At 42.6% G+C, this 20,694-nt stretch overlaps 1 protein-coding gene across 2 annotated transcripts in view; it reads left to right on the forward strand.

Moving 5' to 3' along the window:
• FHL5 (four and a half LIM domains 5) overlaps positions 1-20,694 on the forward strand; it is a 134,001-nt gene that overhangs the window by 91,706 nt on the left and 21,601 nt on the right. For both annotated transcript variants that reach the window (XM_073675733.1, XM_073675732.1), the window contains exons 2-4: positions 8,932-9,103; positions 15,117-15,291; positions 19,296-19,465. In XM_073675733.1, coding sequence (XP_073531834.1) covers positions 8,945-9,103; positions 15,117-15,291; positions 19,296-19,465 — 504 coding nt within the window. In that variant the 5' untranslated portion in view covers positions 8,932-8,944. The remainder of the gene's footprint in view (positions 1-8,931; positions 9,104-15,116; positions 15,292-19,295; positions 19,466-20,694) is intronic.

A 20,694-nucleotide genomic window follows, 5' to 3' on the forward strand; every position in this document is an offset into this window, starting at 1 on the left:
TCAGAGGTAGATGCAGAAAAAAATATATTCAGTTTGCAACCTGATGGAGGTCGGTATAGATGGATTAATAGAACAAGTCCCACACACAGCTAGAAGCCCAATATTTTTTCAGAGGTAGATGCAGAAAAAAATATATTCAGTTTGCAACCTGATGGAGGTCAGTATAGATGGACTAATACAACAAGTCCCACACACAGCTAGAAGCCCAATATTTTTTCAGAGGTAGATGCAGAAAAAAATATATTCAGTTTGCAACCTGATGGAGGTCTGTATAGATGCATTAATAGAACAAGTCCCACACACAGCTAGAAGCCCAATATTTTTTCAGAGGTAGATGCAGAAAAAATATATTCAGTTTGCCACCTGATGGAGGTCTGTATAGATGGATTAATAGAACAAGTCCCACACACAGCTAGAAGCCCAATATTTTTTCAGAGGTAGATGCAGAAAAAAATAAATTCAGTTTGCAACCTGATGGAGGTCAGTATAGATGGACTAATACAACAAGTCCCACACACAGCTAGAAGCCCAATATTTTTTCAGAGGTAGATGCAGAAAAAAATATATTCAGTTTGCAACCTGATGGAGGTCTGTATAGATGGATTAATAGAACAAGTCCCACACACAGCTAGAAGCCCAATATTTTTTCAGAGGTAGATGAAGAAAAAAATATATTCAGTTTGCAACCTGATGGAGGTCAGTATAGATGGACTAATACAACAAGTCCCACACACAGCTAGAAGCCCAATATTTTTTCAGAGCTAGATGCAGAAAAAAATTATATTCAATTTGCAACCTGATGGAGGTCAGTATAGATGGACTAATAGAATGATGCTATGCCCAAAAGATTTTACTTCACTAGGTGCAGTAAAAAAATTGGTATTCTATACACAGGTGGTATATCTTGCAACACAGATAGGCTACTCCACTGACTAACACACTCTGCAATAGGCCAAAAAGGATTAGCTTTGCTAGATTCAGCCAAATGCTGTGAAAAAAACTTGCACAGCACTGGCACAGACCTGCCTGGCAAAAACTGATAGGAACTGATGTAACCTAGTCCTGAAAAGTACTCCAATTACAATTAGTCTTTACTCCCACAATCTATCTATTTAAGAGCACAGACCTGCCTGATAAAAGTCGTAGGAAATGCTGTAACCTAGTCCTTAAAAGGACTGCAATCACAACTATTCCCTACTCCCAAGCTATCTGTAGATTTGTGCGAAAATTGGCTTGAAATTAACAAGGTATAGCGCACACAGCAACAGCGGTGCCGTCTAACACGCAGCTGCAGCAGTGAGAAAATGGTGGCGACGGGGAAAATGGCTTGGTCTTATAGGGCAAGGACATGTGACATACACTGCCAATGACACATGCCCTTGCTTGTGTGAAAAAAAGCACTTCGCTCCGTGTGTGCGCTGCTGATATTCTGACAGATTGCACCTCCCCACTGTAAATGCAGGAAAGAGAAAAAAAAAATGGAGATCTTCATTGTTCCTGCAGAGATCCATCCCCTGCCCCTCCCCCCACCCCGCTGTACACTCAAACTGCGTATTAACATTAATTTTCATCATTACTGAGAAAAAATCCAGTTATGATTTTGGTGCACGAACAGTTATCGAACATAACCTCGAACAGCCGAATTTTTCTCAAATTGTTCGTGTTCGCCGAACGGCTCGAACACCTCCCAAAACAGCTCGAATTTGAGATTGGCGAACAGTTCGAGTAGAACAACGCTCATCTCTAGACATGATTGGTGTGTGTGGGTGTCTGTGCGCGGTGTGTGGGGTGTCTGTGCGGTGTCTGCGGGTGTGTGCGGTGTCTGTGCGGTGTCTGTGCGATGTCTGCGAGTGTGTGCGGTGTCTGTGCGATGTCTGCGGGTGTGTGCGGTGTCTGGGGGTGTGAGCGTGCAGGCAGACATAGGCCGATGTGACACTACTACTCCCATCGGCCTATGTCTGTCCCCCGTCCACTCGTGCCAGCAGGATCAGCTCGATGGGAGCAGTAGTTCCCATCAGCCTGATCCTGCTATTTAAATTGCCCTACTGTGTCCCCAATAAATTTTAAATACATGTCATTGGTGGCCAGTGGTTACCTACAATAAATTAGTTCATACATTACCTGTCCCCGCCGATCGCCACCTAAAATAAAGTAAAAAATAAAAAACTACACCTATACTCACCTAGACACCTAATTCCCCGAAGCCATCGATCTCCTGTAATAAAATATAAAATAATAAACCACAACCTTATCCTTACCCCTCCGTAGTAGTCCACGAGTGTCCCACGATGATCTCCAGTTCAGAGCAGCCACATAGAATGTGACCGCTCTGAACCGCTGCCGCCGCTAGAATGATGGGGCCGTAAAGCAGCCCCGTCATTGCATAAGCGGGTTCGCCGGAGTTCAGGCAGCGCTGCTCCGGTCAGCTCCTTTACGGCCCTGCTGTATCGTGAGAAATTCCCACGGTACAGCAGTGCCGTAAAGGAGGTCTCCGGAGCTGCGCTGCCTGAATGCACTCCAGTGACCTCAGTCAGTGGCTCCCGCTGCCGGGAGCGGACGTGTTCCCGGCAGTGTGAGCTTACAGCAGCCATGCACAGCTGTCACCATCTCCAGATGTGACAGCTGTGCATGGGAGATCAGCGCAGGAACGTGGACAGGTAACTATTTTTTTTTAGTAAACTAAGAATTAAATAAAATGGTGTGTTTTATTTCAAATAAATTATTTATTTCTGGGTGTAGTGTGTGTTATCTTTTTAACACTTTGTAGGTTAGTAATGGGGGTGTCTTATAGACGCCCATCATTACTAACCTGGGCTTCATGGCAGCTGGCGCTGACATGAACCCCAGCCCCATTACCCCCTGCCACTGCACCAGGGCAGCATGGAAGAGCGAGGCTAAGTGCCAGAATTGGCGCATCCTATGGATGCGCCATTTCTGGGGCGGCTGACGGCTGGTGTTTCTAGCCTGGGAGGGGGCCAATATTCATGGCACCCTTCCTGGCCTATTAATATCAGCCCCCAGCTGTCTGCCTAGCCTTTGCTAGCTATTAAAATAGGGGGGACCCCATGTCATTTTTTTGGGGGGGTCCCCCATTTTAATAGCTAGTAAAGGCTAGGTATTCAGCTGGGGGCTGATATTAGTAGTCTGGGAAGCTCCGTGGGTATTACCCCCTTCCCAGGCTTCAAACATCTGCCCCAGCCGTCTGCTTAACCTCCGCTAGAGACTAAAATTATGGGGCATCCCACGCCAATTTTTTTTTTAAATAAATCCTTTATTTTAACACTAAATGACATTTGAGGAGTTAATAAAGATGCAGTCCCTAAATTATTATTTATTTTTTAATTAATTTTTCCCAAAAATGTTGACGTGGGCTTTGCCATATTTTTGTATGCCAGCCAGGTACAGCATCCAGCTTCTATGAACGCGCCATTTTCTGGGGTGGCTGCGGACTGCAATTTGCAGTGGGGGGGAGGCCCAGAAAGCTTGGGTCTCCCTGCGCTGCAGATTCCATCCCCCAGCTGCCTAGTTGTACCTGGCTGGACACAAAAATAGGGAGAAGCCCCACTTATTTTTTTTTTTAATTATTTCATGAAATATTTTTTTTAAAAAAAGGGCTTCCCGATATTGTTGTGTCCGGCCAGGTACAAATAGGCAGCTGGTGGTTGGGGGCAGCCCGTTCCTGCCTGCTGTACCTGGCTGGACACAAATATAGTGCGAAGCCCCACGTCAATTTTTTTTTAATTATTTCAGGAAATTCATGAAATAATTTAAAAAAAATTGACGTGGGGCTTCGCACTATATTTGTGTCCAGCCAGGTACAGCAGGCAGGAACGGACTGCCCCCAACCACCAGCTGCCTATTTGTACCTGGCCGGACACAACAATATAGGGAAGCCCTTTTTTTCTTAATTATTTCATGAATTTCATGAAATAATTAAAAAAAAAAATACGTGGAGCTTCGCCCTATTTTTGTGTCCAGCCAGGTACAACTAGGCAGCTGGGGGCTGGAATCCGCAGCGCAGGGAGGCCCAAGCTTTCTGGGCCCCACCCGCTGCAAATTGCAGTCCGCAGCCGCCCCGGAAAATGGCACGTTCATAGAAGCGCCATCTTCTGGCGCTGTACCCAACTCATCCAGGGCCCTGGTGCGGTGGCTCACTGGGTAATAAAGGGGTTAAGGCCAGCTTGGCATTATCAGCTGGCCCTAAGCCCGAAATTCATGGGGTCACGCCAATATTAGACATGACCACCATGAATTTCTAGTAAAGTATTTAAAAAAAACACAACACCCAGAATAAAGTCCTTTAATTGAAATAAACACACAATTCTTTATTGTTCTAAATTAAACAATACCTACCATCACGCCCATTCCAGCTGAAGCCAACGATCTCCTGCAATAAAAGAAAAATAATAAACCAACCTCATCCTTACCTTCCCATGGATCCCACGACAGCTTCAGCTCTGCTACATCGAGATGACAGGCTGGACCGCAGCATAACGCTGCCATCCAGCCTGTCATCCCGCAGACACTGAGAAGCGCAGGCATGCTTGCGCTCCTTAGTGTCTCTCTGTGACGTCATCCAGATGAGCCGAGTTCATGTCCAATGAACTCAGCTCACCTCATGCACGTCACTGACAGCGTGGGAAAATTCTCACGCTGAAGCGCTGAGTGCAGGAGAATTCTCCCACGCTGTCAGTGACGTGCATGAGGTGAGCCGAGTTCATTGTCGGCTCATCTGGATGCCGTCACAGAGAGACACAGGAGCGCAAGCATGCCTGCGCTTCTCAGTGTCTGCGGGATGACAGGCTGGATGGCAGCTTTCTCCTGCGGTCCAGCCTGTCATCTCGATGTAGCAGAGCTGGAGCCATCGTGGGAACCATGGAAAGGTAAGGATGAGGTTGCTTTATTATTTTTCTTTTATTGCAGGAGATCATTGGCTTCAGCTGGAATGGGCGTGACGGTAAGTATGGTTTAATTTAGAACAATAAAGAATTGTGTGTTTATTTCAATTAAAGGACTTTATTCTGGGTGTTTGTGGTTTTTTTTTTAACTTTGACTATGGGGTTAGTAATGGGGGTGTCTTATAGACGCCTCTCCATTACTAACCTGGGCTTGATGTCAGCTGGTATTATAAGCTGACATCAACCCCAACCCTATTACCCCACTGCCACCGCTACAGGGCAGTGGGAAGAGCGAGGCTAAGTGCCAGAATTGGCACATCCTGTGGATGCGCCATTTCTGGGGCGGCTGACGACTGGTGTTTCTAGCCTGGGAGGGGGCCAATATTCATGGCACCCTTCCTGGGCTATTAATATCAGCCCCCAGCTTTCTGCCTAGCCTTTGCTAGCTATTAAATTAGGGGGAACCCCACGTCATTTTTTTGGGGGGGTCCCCCATTTTAATAGCTAGTAAAGGCTAAGTATTCCGCTGGGGGCTGATATTAGCAGCCTGGGAAGCTCCGTGGGTATTACCCCCTTCCCAGGCTTCAAACATCTGCCCCAGCCGTCTGCTTAACCTCCGCTAGAGACTAAAATTAAGGGGAACCCCACGCCAATTTTTTTTTAAATAAATCATTTATTTTAACACTAAATGACAAGTACAGTAAGCAACACTGTCACTGTACTTCATATATATGTGACTGACATGTTTCTATCTATCTAATCTATGTGTGAAGCTCTATTCTGTCTGTTATAAATTGTCGGGTACCGCTGCTGAATTGCCGGCCGGCTTTTTTAAAGAGACGGTGCATGAAAACACTAATATTTTTTTTAATAAATCCTTTGCACTAAATGACAAGTACATTAAGCAACACTGTCACTGTACTTCATATATATGTGACTGACATGTTTCTATCTATCTAATCTATGTGTGAAGCTTTATTCTTTCTGTTGTAAATTGTCGGGTACCGGTGTATGCGCTGATGAATTGCCGGCTTTTTGCATAATACATTCTACATTATTCTTAGTTGTTTTACTTCATGTAGATTTAACCTACAAGGAAAGAAAGGGTTTATTTTCATTCCGATATTTCTGTCCCATTGACTTGCATTGGTTTCCGGTATCGGAATCGGCGATATCCGATACTTTTTGAGTATCGGTCCGATCCAATCCGATACGATATTTCCTGATATCGGAAGGTATCGCTCAACACTACTCGTTAGTCAATCAGGTTCTCTCCCTGTGTCACATTGTAATAGAAGTCAATGAAAAAAATCATGTTACAGCTACACAATGATATGAGCATCATCTACTTCTACTGGCGCACAACTGTTGTTCGACTATTGTAAATATTCCCAAACCTGCAATACAAAGGTATTTTCAACATGCTTGATAACATTTTTAACTAATTCACCAATTTTCATTTTCTTCCATAAACCATAAACGCTAAGACTAATGCTAGAAAGGCGCTGCTGATAACCAGTTGAAGATCCCAGGAGACCAAAGATGTTTCTATGCTGTATATTATCAACACATTTTGAAGTCATCTGACTTTTTCATCAGGACTTCACAAGCTCTTGTGGTTTGCCCTGATGTAGAAGTCGGATGACTTCGAAACGCGTTGACAATAAACCGCATAGATACATCTTAAGTCTACTTGAATCTTTAATTGGTTATCATCAGCAGTGCAGTTAACCCACCTTGCTCCACAGGGATTTTCATCAGATTTCTCTCGTGGGCTTGCAGCAGCTGACATTTTTGAGATACACAACCTTATCAGGTGAGCACCTCCTTGCACCCTGTTAGCCTCTGACACGCCCCCTAGGACCGTGGGGTACTCGCCACCGAGTCGGTCGGTTCCTTGGGATTGTCACGGGGGCGTGACCTGGTCCGGGGCCCTAGGCGTTCAATAAAAAGGACAGTTTATTTAGGGGAAAAGTTTTGTGACGCCACCAGTGGTGTGCGGCTATAGGTGGCCGCCGCTGCTGAAAGAGACCGCTGGGGCCATTGATGATGCAGCTGGGATGGATTTGCTCCCCACTTGTAGAGCGGGGCCCCAGGGCTACTGGTACGGTTTATGTAGTGGATTGTGGATGTTGGGGTGCAGGACTGAGGGTGCAGATAATGACCAGACGACACAGGAATGGTGGTTTCCTCTACCTTTACTTGATATTTGATGTTGCAGACCGGGGCACTGGTAACAGAAGGTAATGGAGATCCGGGCAGCCTAGAAGCAATTTGGGATCCACCTCGCCAGGTGGGGTTGTAGGCCTTCCTTCTGCGCTGTCATCTTTGGCCCTGCTGCCTAAAGTTATGCTGCGGCCCTCTTTCCTGAGTGATCGTTAAATCCTAGCCCATACGGCAGGCAGCTCGAGCCTTTTACAGGTGTCGCTCCTTCGTAGTAGATCCGTCTCTAGTATGCTGCTGAGCCACCAGGTGTTTGGTGGGGCCAGGAGACCTGCAGTCTCCTGCCCTCCGGATTTAGCTGCTGGGACTTCAGTACCCGAGCAACCATGGACTCCGGGGTCCGGTTTCTGGCGCTTTTCTCTGGGGCGAGCTTGGTCACAGCTCCCCTCCCCAGGATCTCCCTCGTCTTTCTCTCTCTCTCCTCCGTCCCCAACTGACTTTTCTCACTCCACCTGACTTTTCTAACCCCTGCCTCCATGCTCCAATTTAAAGGGGAAGCTCCCCTGAAACCAGGTTAGAGCTCCCCCTTTTGGTCTAGAGCCAAGAAATATGTTGGATGATGGTGTTACCTGATAATGGGACCCCTCCTTGCTTCCAGGCATGGCATCACTCCCTGTGAGGGAGGCAATGCCAATGTGGCAACCGGACTCCTGGGGTGCCACACCTCCATCACCGGATAAAACCATCTTGCGCTTTCATTCCTTTTCCAGCCTTCTTCAGTAATGCTAGAAAGAAACATTTATTGGCCGCATGATGCCACAAGACATGTAACTTTTATAACAAGTTACCAACTCATTTCTCTGGTGCCCAATGTTCTCCTTCTGCCCACTGCAATGCTCTTGAGTCCAAATTCTAAAACAGTACTAAATATTCTTGATCCCAGACAATATATGTGTGCCCCAGGCTTTATTATTCTTCCACCATACATACATACATACAACTCTGGGACATTTGGTTCCTAGGCTGTAATTGTGTGTTTGTCACTTGCATCAACAACCATCTTGCTTTTCTGACTTTGTTCTACTGCGTGTTCTGACCTTAGTCTAATGTGCATTTTTAATTATGTCTCTCTTGACTTTTACTTTTTCTGACTTCTATTTCTAACAATGTGATTCAGACAGTAATTTCTCGCAATAGCAATTGCTAACAGTTGCTATTTCAGGGGGAAAGACCTGGGAACTTGCGCGGCTTAGAGGCAAAGAAGTGACACTCTGCTCCTTGGCTTAGCTCTAAAGCAAATATGTTAGAGACCCAGCAGTACCACTTATCCTGTAGTTTCATTTATAGCAAATTTTCTTGGAGTATTTGGTTGCCTTATGTTTAATGAAGTGATTTACATACTTTTGCTCCAGCATTATAGGTTTATCTTATTACACAGATTTAGCAGCTTTAGTATGTTAATACAAGTTAGGGTGCAGATAAAAGGCTAGAAGTGTTGGAAATTGGGTTTCCACAAGAAATATTGATTGTATAGTTACTTCTACAAGATGTTCTATAATGGTGCTTAGTATGTAGATCAGATCTTAATAGCCTCATTAATTTTACTTTGGCACACCCTGCAGTATGCATTTTATGTTAATAGAAGACATTTATCTACTATACATTATCACAGTATGCCTTATAGGTGCTCCTTTATTCATACGGTGTTCTGCACAAGGTTCTTCAAAAATGTAATTTGAAAATCAAATGGGTTTTTCTTTATCTGCATTAATATTTCAATATTTTAATGTATCGGTTGATTACCATTCTTTTAGTAACATTCCATCATCATTGATTTTTTTATGTGTTTTACTGTTTTCTTGTCTTTCAGCTGAATTATTGTCATGGATGACAAAGCTTTTGACTGCTACCATTGTAAGAAATCCCTTTATGGTCAAAAATATACTGAGAGAGAAGACAATCCATACTGTGTCAAATGCTTTGAAAGCATTTTTGCAAATAAATGTGAAGGATGTAAAAACCCCATTGAATGTGATTCTAAGGTAAAGGGGGAAGACGTGAATAAACATAATCTGAGATACTGAGATATTAGTAGAGATTAGTCTGTGTCGGTTTCTTAATGTAGTAAAATGAGCATATACCCTGCAGTAAATAAATAGCAATAATGTAAGGTACTTAGTTAACATAATTTTGATAAAGAAATATAAAAGCCATTCTACCACGTCAAGGTGACCCTGTTCGGGAAGGTCCTAACCTCTAGTATTAAAACCTTACCATATGTCAAATGACGTAAATGTGAATAAGGGACAAGCAGGACTGAGACCCTGACTAATGGACCCCCAGCAAATGGGAAGATACATTATATAAACGTAAAGTCCAGCTCAAAGAAAAGGGAGGCCATGTCCTTATTTACACAGGTTTTTGTTTCATGTTTTTTTACCTCGGTGCCAATAAGGGCATGGCCTCCCTTTTCTTTGAGCTGGACATTATGTTTATATAGTTCCCCATGGGTGGGTGTCCAATAGTCAGGGTCTCAGTCCTGTTTGGCCCTTATTCACATTTATGTCATTTGACATATTGTAAGGTTTTAATACTAGAGGTTATGACCATCCCGAATAGGGTCACCTAGGAGTGGTGGGATGGCTTTTAAAAAAATTTTAATCAAAATTATTTTAACTAAGTACCCTATGTTATTTTAATGCACTATTACTATTCATTTATTTATTTACTGCAGGTTATTTGCTCATTTTGTTTTTATCTTAGGTTCTTTATGTTTAGTGGACAGTGTGAACATGCGCGTACACATTGCATGCATACCAATTTATATTCCAGTTAATATCTTTAAGTTTTTCTTAATGTAGTAGTTCAATTTAAAGTGAAAGCCTTCCAAAAGACCACTGACAGATACACTCCTCTGTTTTATGAATTCATGCCTCAGTTGAGATGGGGGACTAATGCTCTAGGATACATGTATTTGTAAGAAGCGAATGCTATGGATGCATTACATTTCAGTACCCTGGGTATAAAGTATGCAGTGGTTCCGTACAGCATTCATATGGACAGACATGTGCAATGACCTCTGAGATTTATCCTTACAATCCGATAGGCAACACACATGGATTTGCTAATAATCAAAGTAGTAACTACAAGAGTACTCACATCCAGAATACATATTTTAGTTATAAATCAGTTGCAAATTATATGCTGCAAACTACTTTATGTTCATAACAGAATATGCAGATTACTTATTAGTCATAGCTTGAAGGGTTAGTTCATATGTGACAAATTTCCATAGCAGAGGATTTTGGTGGCAGAGATCTGTCCCATACTAGTATTCTATCAAAAAACGTAAATGAATGAGTCCATTGATGCGCTCCTCTCTTTTCGTGGGTTGTGTACGTATTCTCTTAAGCGTAACATACAGTCATGGCCAAAAGTATTGAGAATGAGACAAATAGTAATTTTTCCAAAGTTTACTGCTTCATTTTTTGTAATGGCAATTTGCATATACTCCTGAATGTCAAAGAGTGATCAGCTTAACAGCAATTACTGTACTTGCAAAGTCAATATTTGTCCAGAAAATGAACTTTAACCACCAAAACACATTTCAACATCATTGCAGTCCTGCCTTAAAAGGAGCAGCTAACATCGTTTTAGTGATTGATCCATTAACACAGGTGTGGGTGTTGATGAGGACAGAGCTGGCGATCAATCAGTCATGATTAAGTAAGAATGACATCACTGGACACTTTAAAAGGAGGCTGGTTATTGGTATCATTGTTTCTCTTCAGTTAACCATGGTTATCTCTAAAGAAACATGTGCAGCCATCATTGCACTGCACAAAAATGGCCTAACAGGGAAGAGTATCGCAGCTACAAAGATTGCACCTCAGTCAACAATCTATCGCATCATCAAGAACTTCAAGGAGAGAGCTTCCATTGTGGTCAAAAAGGCTCCAGGGCGCCCAAGAAAGACAAGCAAGCGCCAGGACCGTATCTTAAAACTGTTTCAGCTGCGGGATCGGACTACCAGCAGTGCCGAGCTTGCTCTGGAATGGCAGCAGGCTGGTGTGAGTGCTTCTGCACACACTGTGAGGCGGAGACTCTTTGAGCAAGGGCTGGTTTCAAGGAGGGCAGCAAAGAAGCCACTTCTCTCCAGAAAAAACATCAGGGACCGACTGATATTCTGCAAAAGGTACAGGGAGTGGACTGCTGAGGACTGGGGCAAAGTCATTTTCCCTGATGAATCCCCTTTTCGATTGTTTGGGACATCTGGAAAACAGCTTATTCAGAGAAGAAGAGGTGAGCGCTACCACCAGTCTTGTCTCATGCCAACTGTAAAGCATCCTGAAACCATTCATGTGTGGGGTTGCTTCTCAGCCAAGGGAATCGGCTCACTCACAGTCTTGCCTAAAAACACAGCCATGAGTAAAGAATGGTACCAGAATGTCCTCTAAGAGCAACTTCTCCCAACCGTCCAAGAGCAGTTTGGCGCCCAACAATGCCTTTTCCAGCATGATGGAGCACCTTGCCATAAAGCAAAGGTGATAACTAAATGGCTCATGGAACAAAACATAGAGATTTTGGGTCCATGGCCTGGAAACTCGGCAAATCTTAATCCCATTGAGAACTTGTGGTCAATCATCAAGAGACGGGTGAACAAACAAAAACCAACAAATTCTGGCAAAATGCAAGCATTGATTATGCAAGAATGGACTGCTATCAGTCAGGATTTGGTCCAAAAGTTGATTGAGAGCATGCAAGGGAGAATTACAGTGGTCTTGAAGAAGAAGGGGCAACACTGCAAATATTGACTTGCTGCATTAACTCATTCTAACTGTCAATATAACCTATTGGTACTCATAATATGATTGCAATTATATTTCTGTATGTGATATAAACATCAGACAAACACTAATAAAAACCAGAGGCCAGCAGATCATGTGAAAATATAATTTTGGTGTCATTCTCAAAACTTTTGGCCATGACTGTATTGTATAAGTTTTACCTGGAGTGTAAAGTTTAACTTTAAAGAGTACTTATCATTAAAAATCACCCCTCTATTTTAATTTAATATATTACAAATGAAAAATAAATACATTTCTAATTATAATTAATTAAAAACATCATTAGGTAAAGGCATTTACACACCATATGAAGGGTGAGTCCATTGTATGCAAATCGTCGAATTTCTGAATAGTTCACGAAAGTTACCCTCATGCGTAGTGGTAGTGAAAAATCATGTTCGGTTCTGCAGCATGAAATACAATATGCGCGCTGCTGTTAGGGACATAGTTTTACTTTATTAGAAGAGTTTTCGTTGCCGCTTCGCAACACTTCACTGTCCATGCATGTCAGACTGCGTGATAGTGATGGATGTGAAGTGCTGTGGAGCAGTAATGAAAACTCCTCTAATAAAGTAAAACTGTGTCCCTAACAGCAGCGCGCACATTATCATTCACTCTATATCAGTGAAATGGTCTCTGCACTAAGCAGAGAGATCTCAGGATAACTTGCAAGATCTCACTGTTTAGTCAGAAGAGAATGTGGAGAGACTGATAATGTGCACACTGGTGTTGGGGCCATAGTTTTATTTTATTAGACAATTTTTCACTTCACTGTCTATCACTATCACACTGCTCTCCACTCTAATTGGCATGAGAACACTTGGATTAGGCCGAGAGCAGTGTGGCATGCATGGATAGTGTTTTCGGTTTCTTCTGCCTGCACATGAGCATTAGACGCATGTGTAGTCCAAGGGGATCAATGAAAAGCCGTGCCACCCACAATATGGCAGCATGCTTCCATTGAAAATATATTATATATCAAAGGTTTTTAGAGAGATGCTGACTTTCAAAGAAGTATCTATAACATGTAAACACACACACATATATACACTGCTCAAAAAAATAAAGGGAACACTCAAATAACACATCCTAGATCTGAATGAATGAAATATTCTCATTGAATACTTTGTTTTGTACAAAGTTGAATGTACTGACAATAAAATCACACAAAAATCATCAACGGAAATCAAATTTATTAACCAATGGAGGCCTGGATTTGGAGTCACCCCCAAAATTAAAGTGGAAAAACACACTACAGGCTGATCCAACTTTGATGTAATGTCCTTAAAACAAGTCAAAATGAGGCTCAGTATTGTGTGTGGCCTTCACGTGCCTGTATGACCTCCCTACAACGCCTGGGCATGCTACTGATGAGGTTGCGGATGGTCTCCTGTGGGATCTCCTCCCAGACCTGGACTAAAGCATCCGCCAACTCCTGAACAGTCTGTGGTGCAACGTGACGTTGGTGGATGGAGCGAGACATGATGTCCCAGATGTGCTCAATCGGATTCAGGTCTGGGGAACAAGCGGGCCTGTCCATAGCTTCAATGCTGACACACTCCTGCCACATGAGGTCTGGCATTGTCCTGCATTAGGAGGAACCCAGGGCCAACTGCACCAGCATATGGTCTCACAAGGGGTCTGAGGATCTCATCTCGGTACCTAATGGCAGTCAGGCTACCTCTAGCGAGCACATGGAGGGCTGTGCGGCCCTCCAAAGAAATGCCATCCCACATCATTACTGACCCACTGCCAAACTGGTCATGCTGAAGGATGTTGCAGGCAGCAGATCGCTCTCCACGGCGTCTCCAGACTCTGTCACATCTGTCACATGTGCTCAGTGTGAACCTGCTTTCATCTGTGAAGCGCACAGGGCGCCAGTGGCCACTTTGCCAATCCTGGTGTTCTGTGGCAAATGCCAAGCATCCTGCACGGTGTTGGGCTGTGAGTACAACCCCCATCTGTGGATGTCGGGCCCTCATACCACCCTTATGGAGTCGGTTTCTAACCGTTTGTGCAGACACATGCACATTTGTGGCCTGCTGGAGGTCATTTTGCAGGGCTCTGTTCCTCCTTCCACAAAGGCGGACGTAGCGGTCCTGCTGCTGGATTGTTGCCCTCCTACGGCCCCCTCCACGTCTCCTGGTGTACTGGCCTGTCTCCTGGTAGCTCCTCCAGCCTCTGGACACTACACTGACAGACACAGCAAACCTTCTTGCCACAGCTCACATTGATGTGCCATCCTGGATGAGCTGCACTACCTGAGCAACTTCTGTGGGTTGTAGAGTCCGTGTCATGCTACCACGAGTGTGAAAGCACAACCAACATTCAAAAGTGACCAAAACATCAGCCAGAAAGCATTGGTACTGAGATGTGGTCTGTGGTCCCCACCTGCAGAACCACTCCTTTATTGAGGGTGTCTTGATAATTGCCAATAATTTCCATCTATTGTCTATTCCATTTGCACAACAGCATGTGAAATTGATTGTCAATCAGTGTTGCTTCCTAAGTGCACAGCTTGATTTCACAGATGTTTGATTTACTTGGAGTTATATTCTGTTGTTTAAGTGTTCCTTTTATTCTTTTGAGCAGTGTATATACAGTATCTATATATATATAGATATATATATAGATATATATATATCTATATATATATATATATACACACATAAATATTGAAGTATATATATATAATTTCTTTATTTGTTAAAATTGATTTACAGTAGTCAGCTGCATCGGTAATGTCTATTGTATCAGTGTTGTCTTCTAGACAAATAGCAATTGTATTGGGCCATTTAGCAAAAACTTTTCTTTTTGTCTATAGGCATTTATTTCAAGATTAGACTTGTTGACATGCTGCGCATTTGCCGCTTTTTTCAGCGCATTTTTTATCACAGAAAAAAATGGAGCATCAGTGAAATTAATGAGATTTCTGAAATCTCATGCACATGCTGCTTATTTTTCCTTGGAGATTTGAACCATCAAATCGTTTTCTCAAAACTGCAACAGGTCAATTTCAATTTCAATGTGTTTGTAGTGTTTTTCACTCACTCAAATGAATTGGGAAAAAATACAAGTAAAAACTCTTCAAAACCACACATTTTGCACAGCATTTTTTCTGCCAACACTCTGGTTTTTACTGCAGAAAAATCTGCGCCACATACTCAGCATGTGCACATGCCCTAATGAAGGGTTATTTTTCTTCCAGGATCTTTCCTATAAAGACAGTCATTGGCATGAAGCTTGCTTTAAATGTGTCAAGTGCTCGTGTTCTTTGGTGGAGAAGCCATTTGCTGCCAAGGATGAGCTCCTGCTGTGTATTGACTGCTACTCTACTGAGTATTCTGCAAAGTGTTTTAACTGCAAGGCCACCATAATGCCTGGTAAGACTCATCTCTCTGCAGATCACTAAAGCAGAACCATATAAATCATACTTTTTTTTTCATGTGGCACATATCCCTTAGCGAGGTAGATTTACCTCCTAGGTAAGGAGATTTCTATTCTGTGTGCTGTAAAGGTGGCTATCCACAATCAGTCAAGCATGAATAATGTTCTTCATGGAGGGTAGTACCCCACTGTCAGCCACCTCAGACTTTATTTCCAGGAAGGATGGGGTATTTCAATTCAAAGTGCCCAATGCTTCTCTTTTCTGTTATCATTTGTCCTAGGAGAGTTAGACCATGTTAGATGGTAGCCAGTCCTCCTGAAATCAGTGGGACTGGCGGACTTTAATCTCAAATATGAATGACCTACTGGACCCTCCATAGGCACTTTACATGGTAAAGAAAGTCTTAGCAACTTTATATGTAGACTGTTTAAAGGAGCTGTCCAGGCTTTTCACAAAAGTCTGGAGTCACTCCTACTGACTGCAGAATCATGAATCTGCTCATCGGACGCAGTGCTATTCTCCAGCTCCGTCAAAGAGGATGTGACCGCAATTTTGTGATATGCATACTTCCGGACTCATTCTAACTATATGTGCACAGTCTCGTTCAATGCAAGTGAATTCACTGAGGCCACACAATCTAGTCAGAATGTGGTCGGCAGTATGCGTTCATACTCCCATGACCGCTCAGTCTTGCCACCGGCAGCAGAGAATCCCCACAGCACATGCTGCGCGAGATGTGAGGATTCACAAGTCTGCAGTCACATAGAGTAACTGCAGACTTTTGTGAAAAGCCTGGACAACCCCTTTAATATTTTGCTATAGAAGTTTGTATGTTCTCCCCGTGTTTGCCTTGGTTTCCTCCGGGTTCTCCGGTTTCCTCCCACACTTCAAAGACATACTGATAGGGAATTTAAATTGTGATGATGTCTGTAAAGCCATTTGCAATTAACACCACTATATAAATAAGTAAAATTAATAAATAAATAAATATTAAATCTTTAATTTTTGTCCAAAACTTTTTTTTTACTTAAAAAAAATCACTCAACAATGCTGTCTAAGTTTTAACCTATTGGATTCCAATGCTAAATTTGTAGCAAGTCCCCATTTTCTACAGGCAGTGGTTTCTCATGTAGCACAGAGGCCCAACTGTGATTACTAACTTTGCTCATAGAACTTGTAGTACTCCATGAGTACATCACATTTGGTGGACACACAAGAGTGTCCAGAACCAAACTAGTCCTATAGAAATTCGTACTTTTATCTGTTCTCACTGTCAATGTTAATATTTGCCCATATAATTCCAAATAATTCTGACCAAACAGCCTAGATATCCGGCTTTGGAGATAAAACATTTATCAAGACTGACATTTGTAAGCCAGACTTGATGAAGAAAGCACTGGAGTAAGATGTACCAATTTCTTGCCACTTAATGTTTTTGACACATTTTTCAGCAGGCCATGCGTCACTACCAGAAATGTTCTTCAGTCAGCAACTGGAGTACATTTATTTTGTAATTTATACAACTTTTGTGATGAATTGTATGGTTTTGCTTGCCTTCCTGTGCAACTAAGCTCAACCCACTTTTTAAAAATTTACCAAAGTTTGTTAGGACTGGTATAAAAAAGCCCCCATTTACAAAATGTTTAAAATATTTGGAGAACTACAGGTTTCGGAAAGGTTTTGTAACATTTTTATGCAATTTTATGCCAAAATTCTGGTGAAAACTGTTTCATAAATTGGAGGAGCTTCATTGTTGCAGACTGATTTCATTTCTTTGTTTTTGGGTCATGAGATTTGTATCCTAATCTCAAATCCAACAAGTTTCAGTAAGGCCCCCTTCACATGTCCTGGTGATTCCTGTACAGGAAAAAACAGTACTGGTGAGATGCATGGTCCATGTCCGTCTGCCATCCATATGTACATGTGTGACATCCGTGTGGCATACGTGTGACATCTGTGTGTCCGTATGTCCATGCAAAATATCCATGTGCCATCCATGTCTTCGTGTGACACATACCGGCGCCTGGGAAAAGCATTACAGTCCGTGCTGATCACAGGCGTTGACTGCTGAAGGCAATTTTCATCATTGTCTCCTGCTTGTGCTGATATCAGCGCGAGCAAGAGACAATGATGGGAGTTGTATTCAGCCCCCGCTGAGTACATGCTGTGTAAAATGAGGAATGAAATAAAATAAATGGCGTGGGCGCAGCCGATTATTCATAACGAGCAGAGGGAAAGCTGCCTGCTGGGGGCTGATATTACTAGCCAGGGAAGGGGCCATTAGTCACAAATGTTCCCAGGCGATTAATAATAGCCCACAGCTGTTTAATTAGTATTTACTGGCTAGATTACAGGAGAACCCCAGAAAAAATTTAACATAGGGTCCCCCCTATAAAATCTTCCCAGCAAAGGCTAAACAGACAGATGCGGGCTGATATTAATAGCCAGGGAAGGGGCCATGGATCCTGGCCCCCTCTGAGGCTAATAACATCAGCCCTCAGCGACCTCAGAAATGGTGCATCCATAAGATGCACAAAATCTGGCGCTTAGCCTTGGCTCTTCCCAGTTGCCCTGGTGCGGTGGAAAGTGGGGTAATAGGGTTGGGGTTCATGTCAGCCTTGTATTGGCAGCTGACATGAAGCCCAGGGGTTACTTATAGAGAGGCGTCTATAAGACGCCCCCATTACTAACCCCATAGTAAAAGTTTGTAAATAAGCACACAGCCTAACAAAAATCCTTTATTTGAAATAAAAGTCCACACCTTTTTTTACACATTTATTTAAAAATAAAAAACACAGTTATACTCAGCAAACACCTAATCCTCTGAAGCCATTGTCCCCTGTAAAAGAAATAAAATAAAGAAGCAAATTTATACTCAACTTAACACCTAATCCTCTGAAGCCATTGTCCCAATGAGAAATCGGTGAACTGCGGTGAACTCACTGAGCTCACCGCAACACCATGAGAAATTTCTAACGGTGAACTGCGATGATCTCACTGAGGTCACTGCAGTTCATGGGCCCACTTACTGCAGCGAGTCATTCTCCCCTGCTCTTCAGCTTGAACGGTTGCATCATGCCACCCTTCATGCTGAAGAGCACATGTCGCACAGATGGACTGCGGTGTGGGATGGCTTCTTTCCACTTCGGACAGGAGAGGGATATTGTTGTTTTTTATTTTATTTTTTTTTCTTGGGGAAAAAGGCTTCAGATGATTAGGTGTTCAGGTGAATATAAATTTGCTTCTTTATTTTATTTATTTTACAGGGGACAATGGGAAGATCCAAGGCTAAGCGCCAGATTTGGCACATCTTATTGATGCGCCATTTCTGGGGCCACTGAGGGTTGATGTTATTAGCCTCAGAGGGGGCCAGGATCCATGGCCCCTTCACTGATTATTAATATTAGCCCGCAGCTGTTTGTTTAGCCTTTGCTGGTTAAATTTTATAGGGGGGCCCTACATCAATTTTTTTCTGGGGTCTCCCTGTAATCTACCCAGTAAATGCTAATCAAACAGCTGTGAGCTGTTATTAATAGCCTGGGAACATTTTTGGCTAATGACCCTTTCCCTGACTGGTAAAATCAGCCCCCAGCGGGCGGCTTTCCCTCTGCTGGGTATGAATAATCTGTGGGAGTCATTCGTGTGCCATCTGTGTGTACGTGTGCAGCACGCATTTTGTGCGTGCCGCACAAAAAAAACCTGACTTGTCTGCGTGTTTTTCACACGGACACACTGTCTGTGTGAAAAACCTAGTATGTTCGCACACCTATTGAATACAATGGGTGTGTATATGTCTGTATTTGCAGTCCTTAAAAAACGGACCGCATATGAACATATAAAACGGACATGTGAAGGGGGCCTAATGCAGACAAGCCTTCACTCATAAATGTGTATATACAACATTTTTGTTTTACAGCCTTTGCTCCTCTTTTGAATTTTTCTATTTATTTTTTTTGCTAAAGATTGCAGCCCTTTTTAACATGTTCCTTTATATTGCAGGTTCTCGTAAAATTGAGTATAAGGGCTGTAATTGGCACGAGACATGCTTTGTATGCCAAGGCTGTCAGCAACCTATAGGATCTAAATCATTTGTGCCCAAGCACTCTAGCCTATATTGTGTCACTTGCTATGAGAACGATTTTGCACAGCATTGTGCCGCCTGCAAAAAGGTACCTTACATATATTTTGTGTACAATTTTAACTAATTATCCAGTAACATATTATGTTTACATACATTAAATGAATATATGAGTAATAGTAAAGTTTCCATGACATAGGAGGTTCATAGCCTTCTTCTGGATCAACAGTGAAACATAATAGGATAATCTTCTGTCTATTTTAAATCTTGCAATGTTACTATATACAGTAGGTTACTATGGCAGATTATGTCAGAATTGCCGTATACTGTGTTTATATGACAGATCTAGCTGTTTACAGCAAATGGACCAGTAAATTATTAATATAACTCTGGATATATTTTAGTATGTAGAGGGCTCAATAAAAGTAGCGTCATTTAAAATACACCTGCCTTTCTCTACAGTTCTTCTCTTAAAGGGGTTTTCCAATGAACAAAAAAGTTCATTTTAATCAATGGCTGTATCTGACTGTGTATGTAACATGGTCTGATCATACCAAATCTCCTGGGAAGGGGAGGAAGAAAAAGAGTATACAGACATTACAGTACGGGATCACAGCTGATTCTTTCTTTGAAGTAAAACCTTGTTTAAAAACAGGCAGGGAAATGTTTTACCTCACAAAAAGAATCCTCTGTGATCCCCTGCTGTCCTGTCTGTATTGTCTTTTGCTTCCTCCCCTGCCCAGGAGTTGTGGTATGATCAGACCATGTTCCGTACACGGTCATACACAGACACTAACTAAAATGAACTTTTGTTCATGGGAAAACCCCTTTAATATTATCATCCAATCCCTCCACATCACTTACTACCATTTCATGAAAATGATGTATGCACAGATAATACTGTCTTCTTGTCTCTTCCTGGAAATGAAGCATTCACAGATAGTAGTGCCTTTCTGTCTCTCCCTGTAAATGGTGTATACACAGATAGCACTATGTTTCTGTCTTTCCCTTTAAAATATGCATGCAAAGATAGTACCACCTCCCTGTCTCTCATTGCAAATGATGTATGCATAGATAGTGCTCTACCTGCTGCAGCCTATAAGCAATAAAAGTATACAACACTAAGTCATGAAAGTACAGGGTGGGCCATTTATATGGATACACCTAAATTAAATTGGAATGGTTGGTGATATCAACTTCCTGTTTGTGGCACATTAGTGTATGGGAGGGGGAAAACTTTTCCAGATGGGTGGTGACCATGGCGGTCATTTTGAAGTCGGCCATTTTGGATCCAACTTTATTTTTTTCAATTGGAAGAGG

The sequence above is a fragment of the Phyllobates terribilis genome, unplaced genomic scaffold, assembly GCF_046119375.1.
Source record: "Phyllobates terribilis strain yellow unplaced genomic scaffold, ASM4611937v1 Scaffold_3__8_contigs__length_932513732, whole genome shotgun sequence".
NCBI lineage: Eukaryota > Metazoa > Chordata > Amphibia > Anura > Dendrobatidae > Phyllobates > Phyllobates terribilis.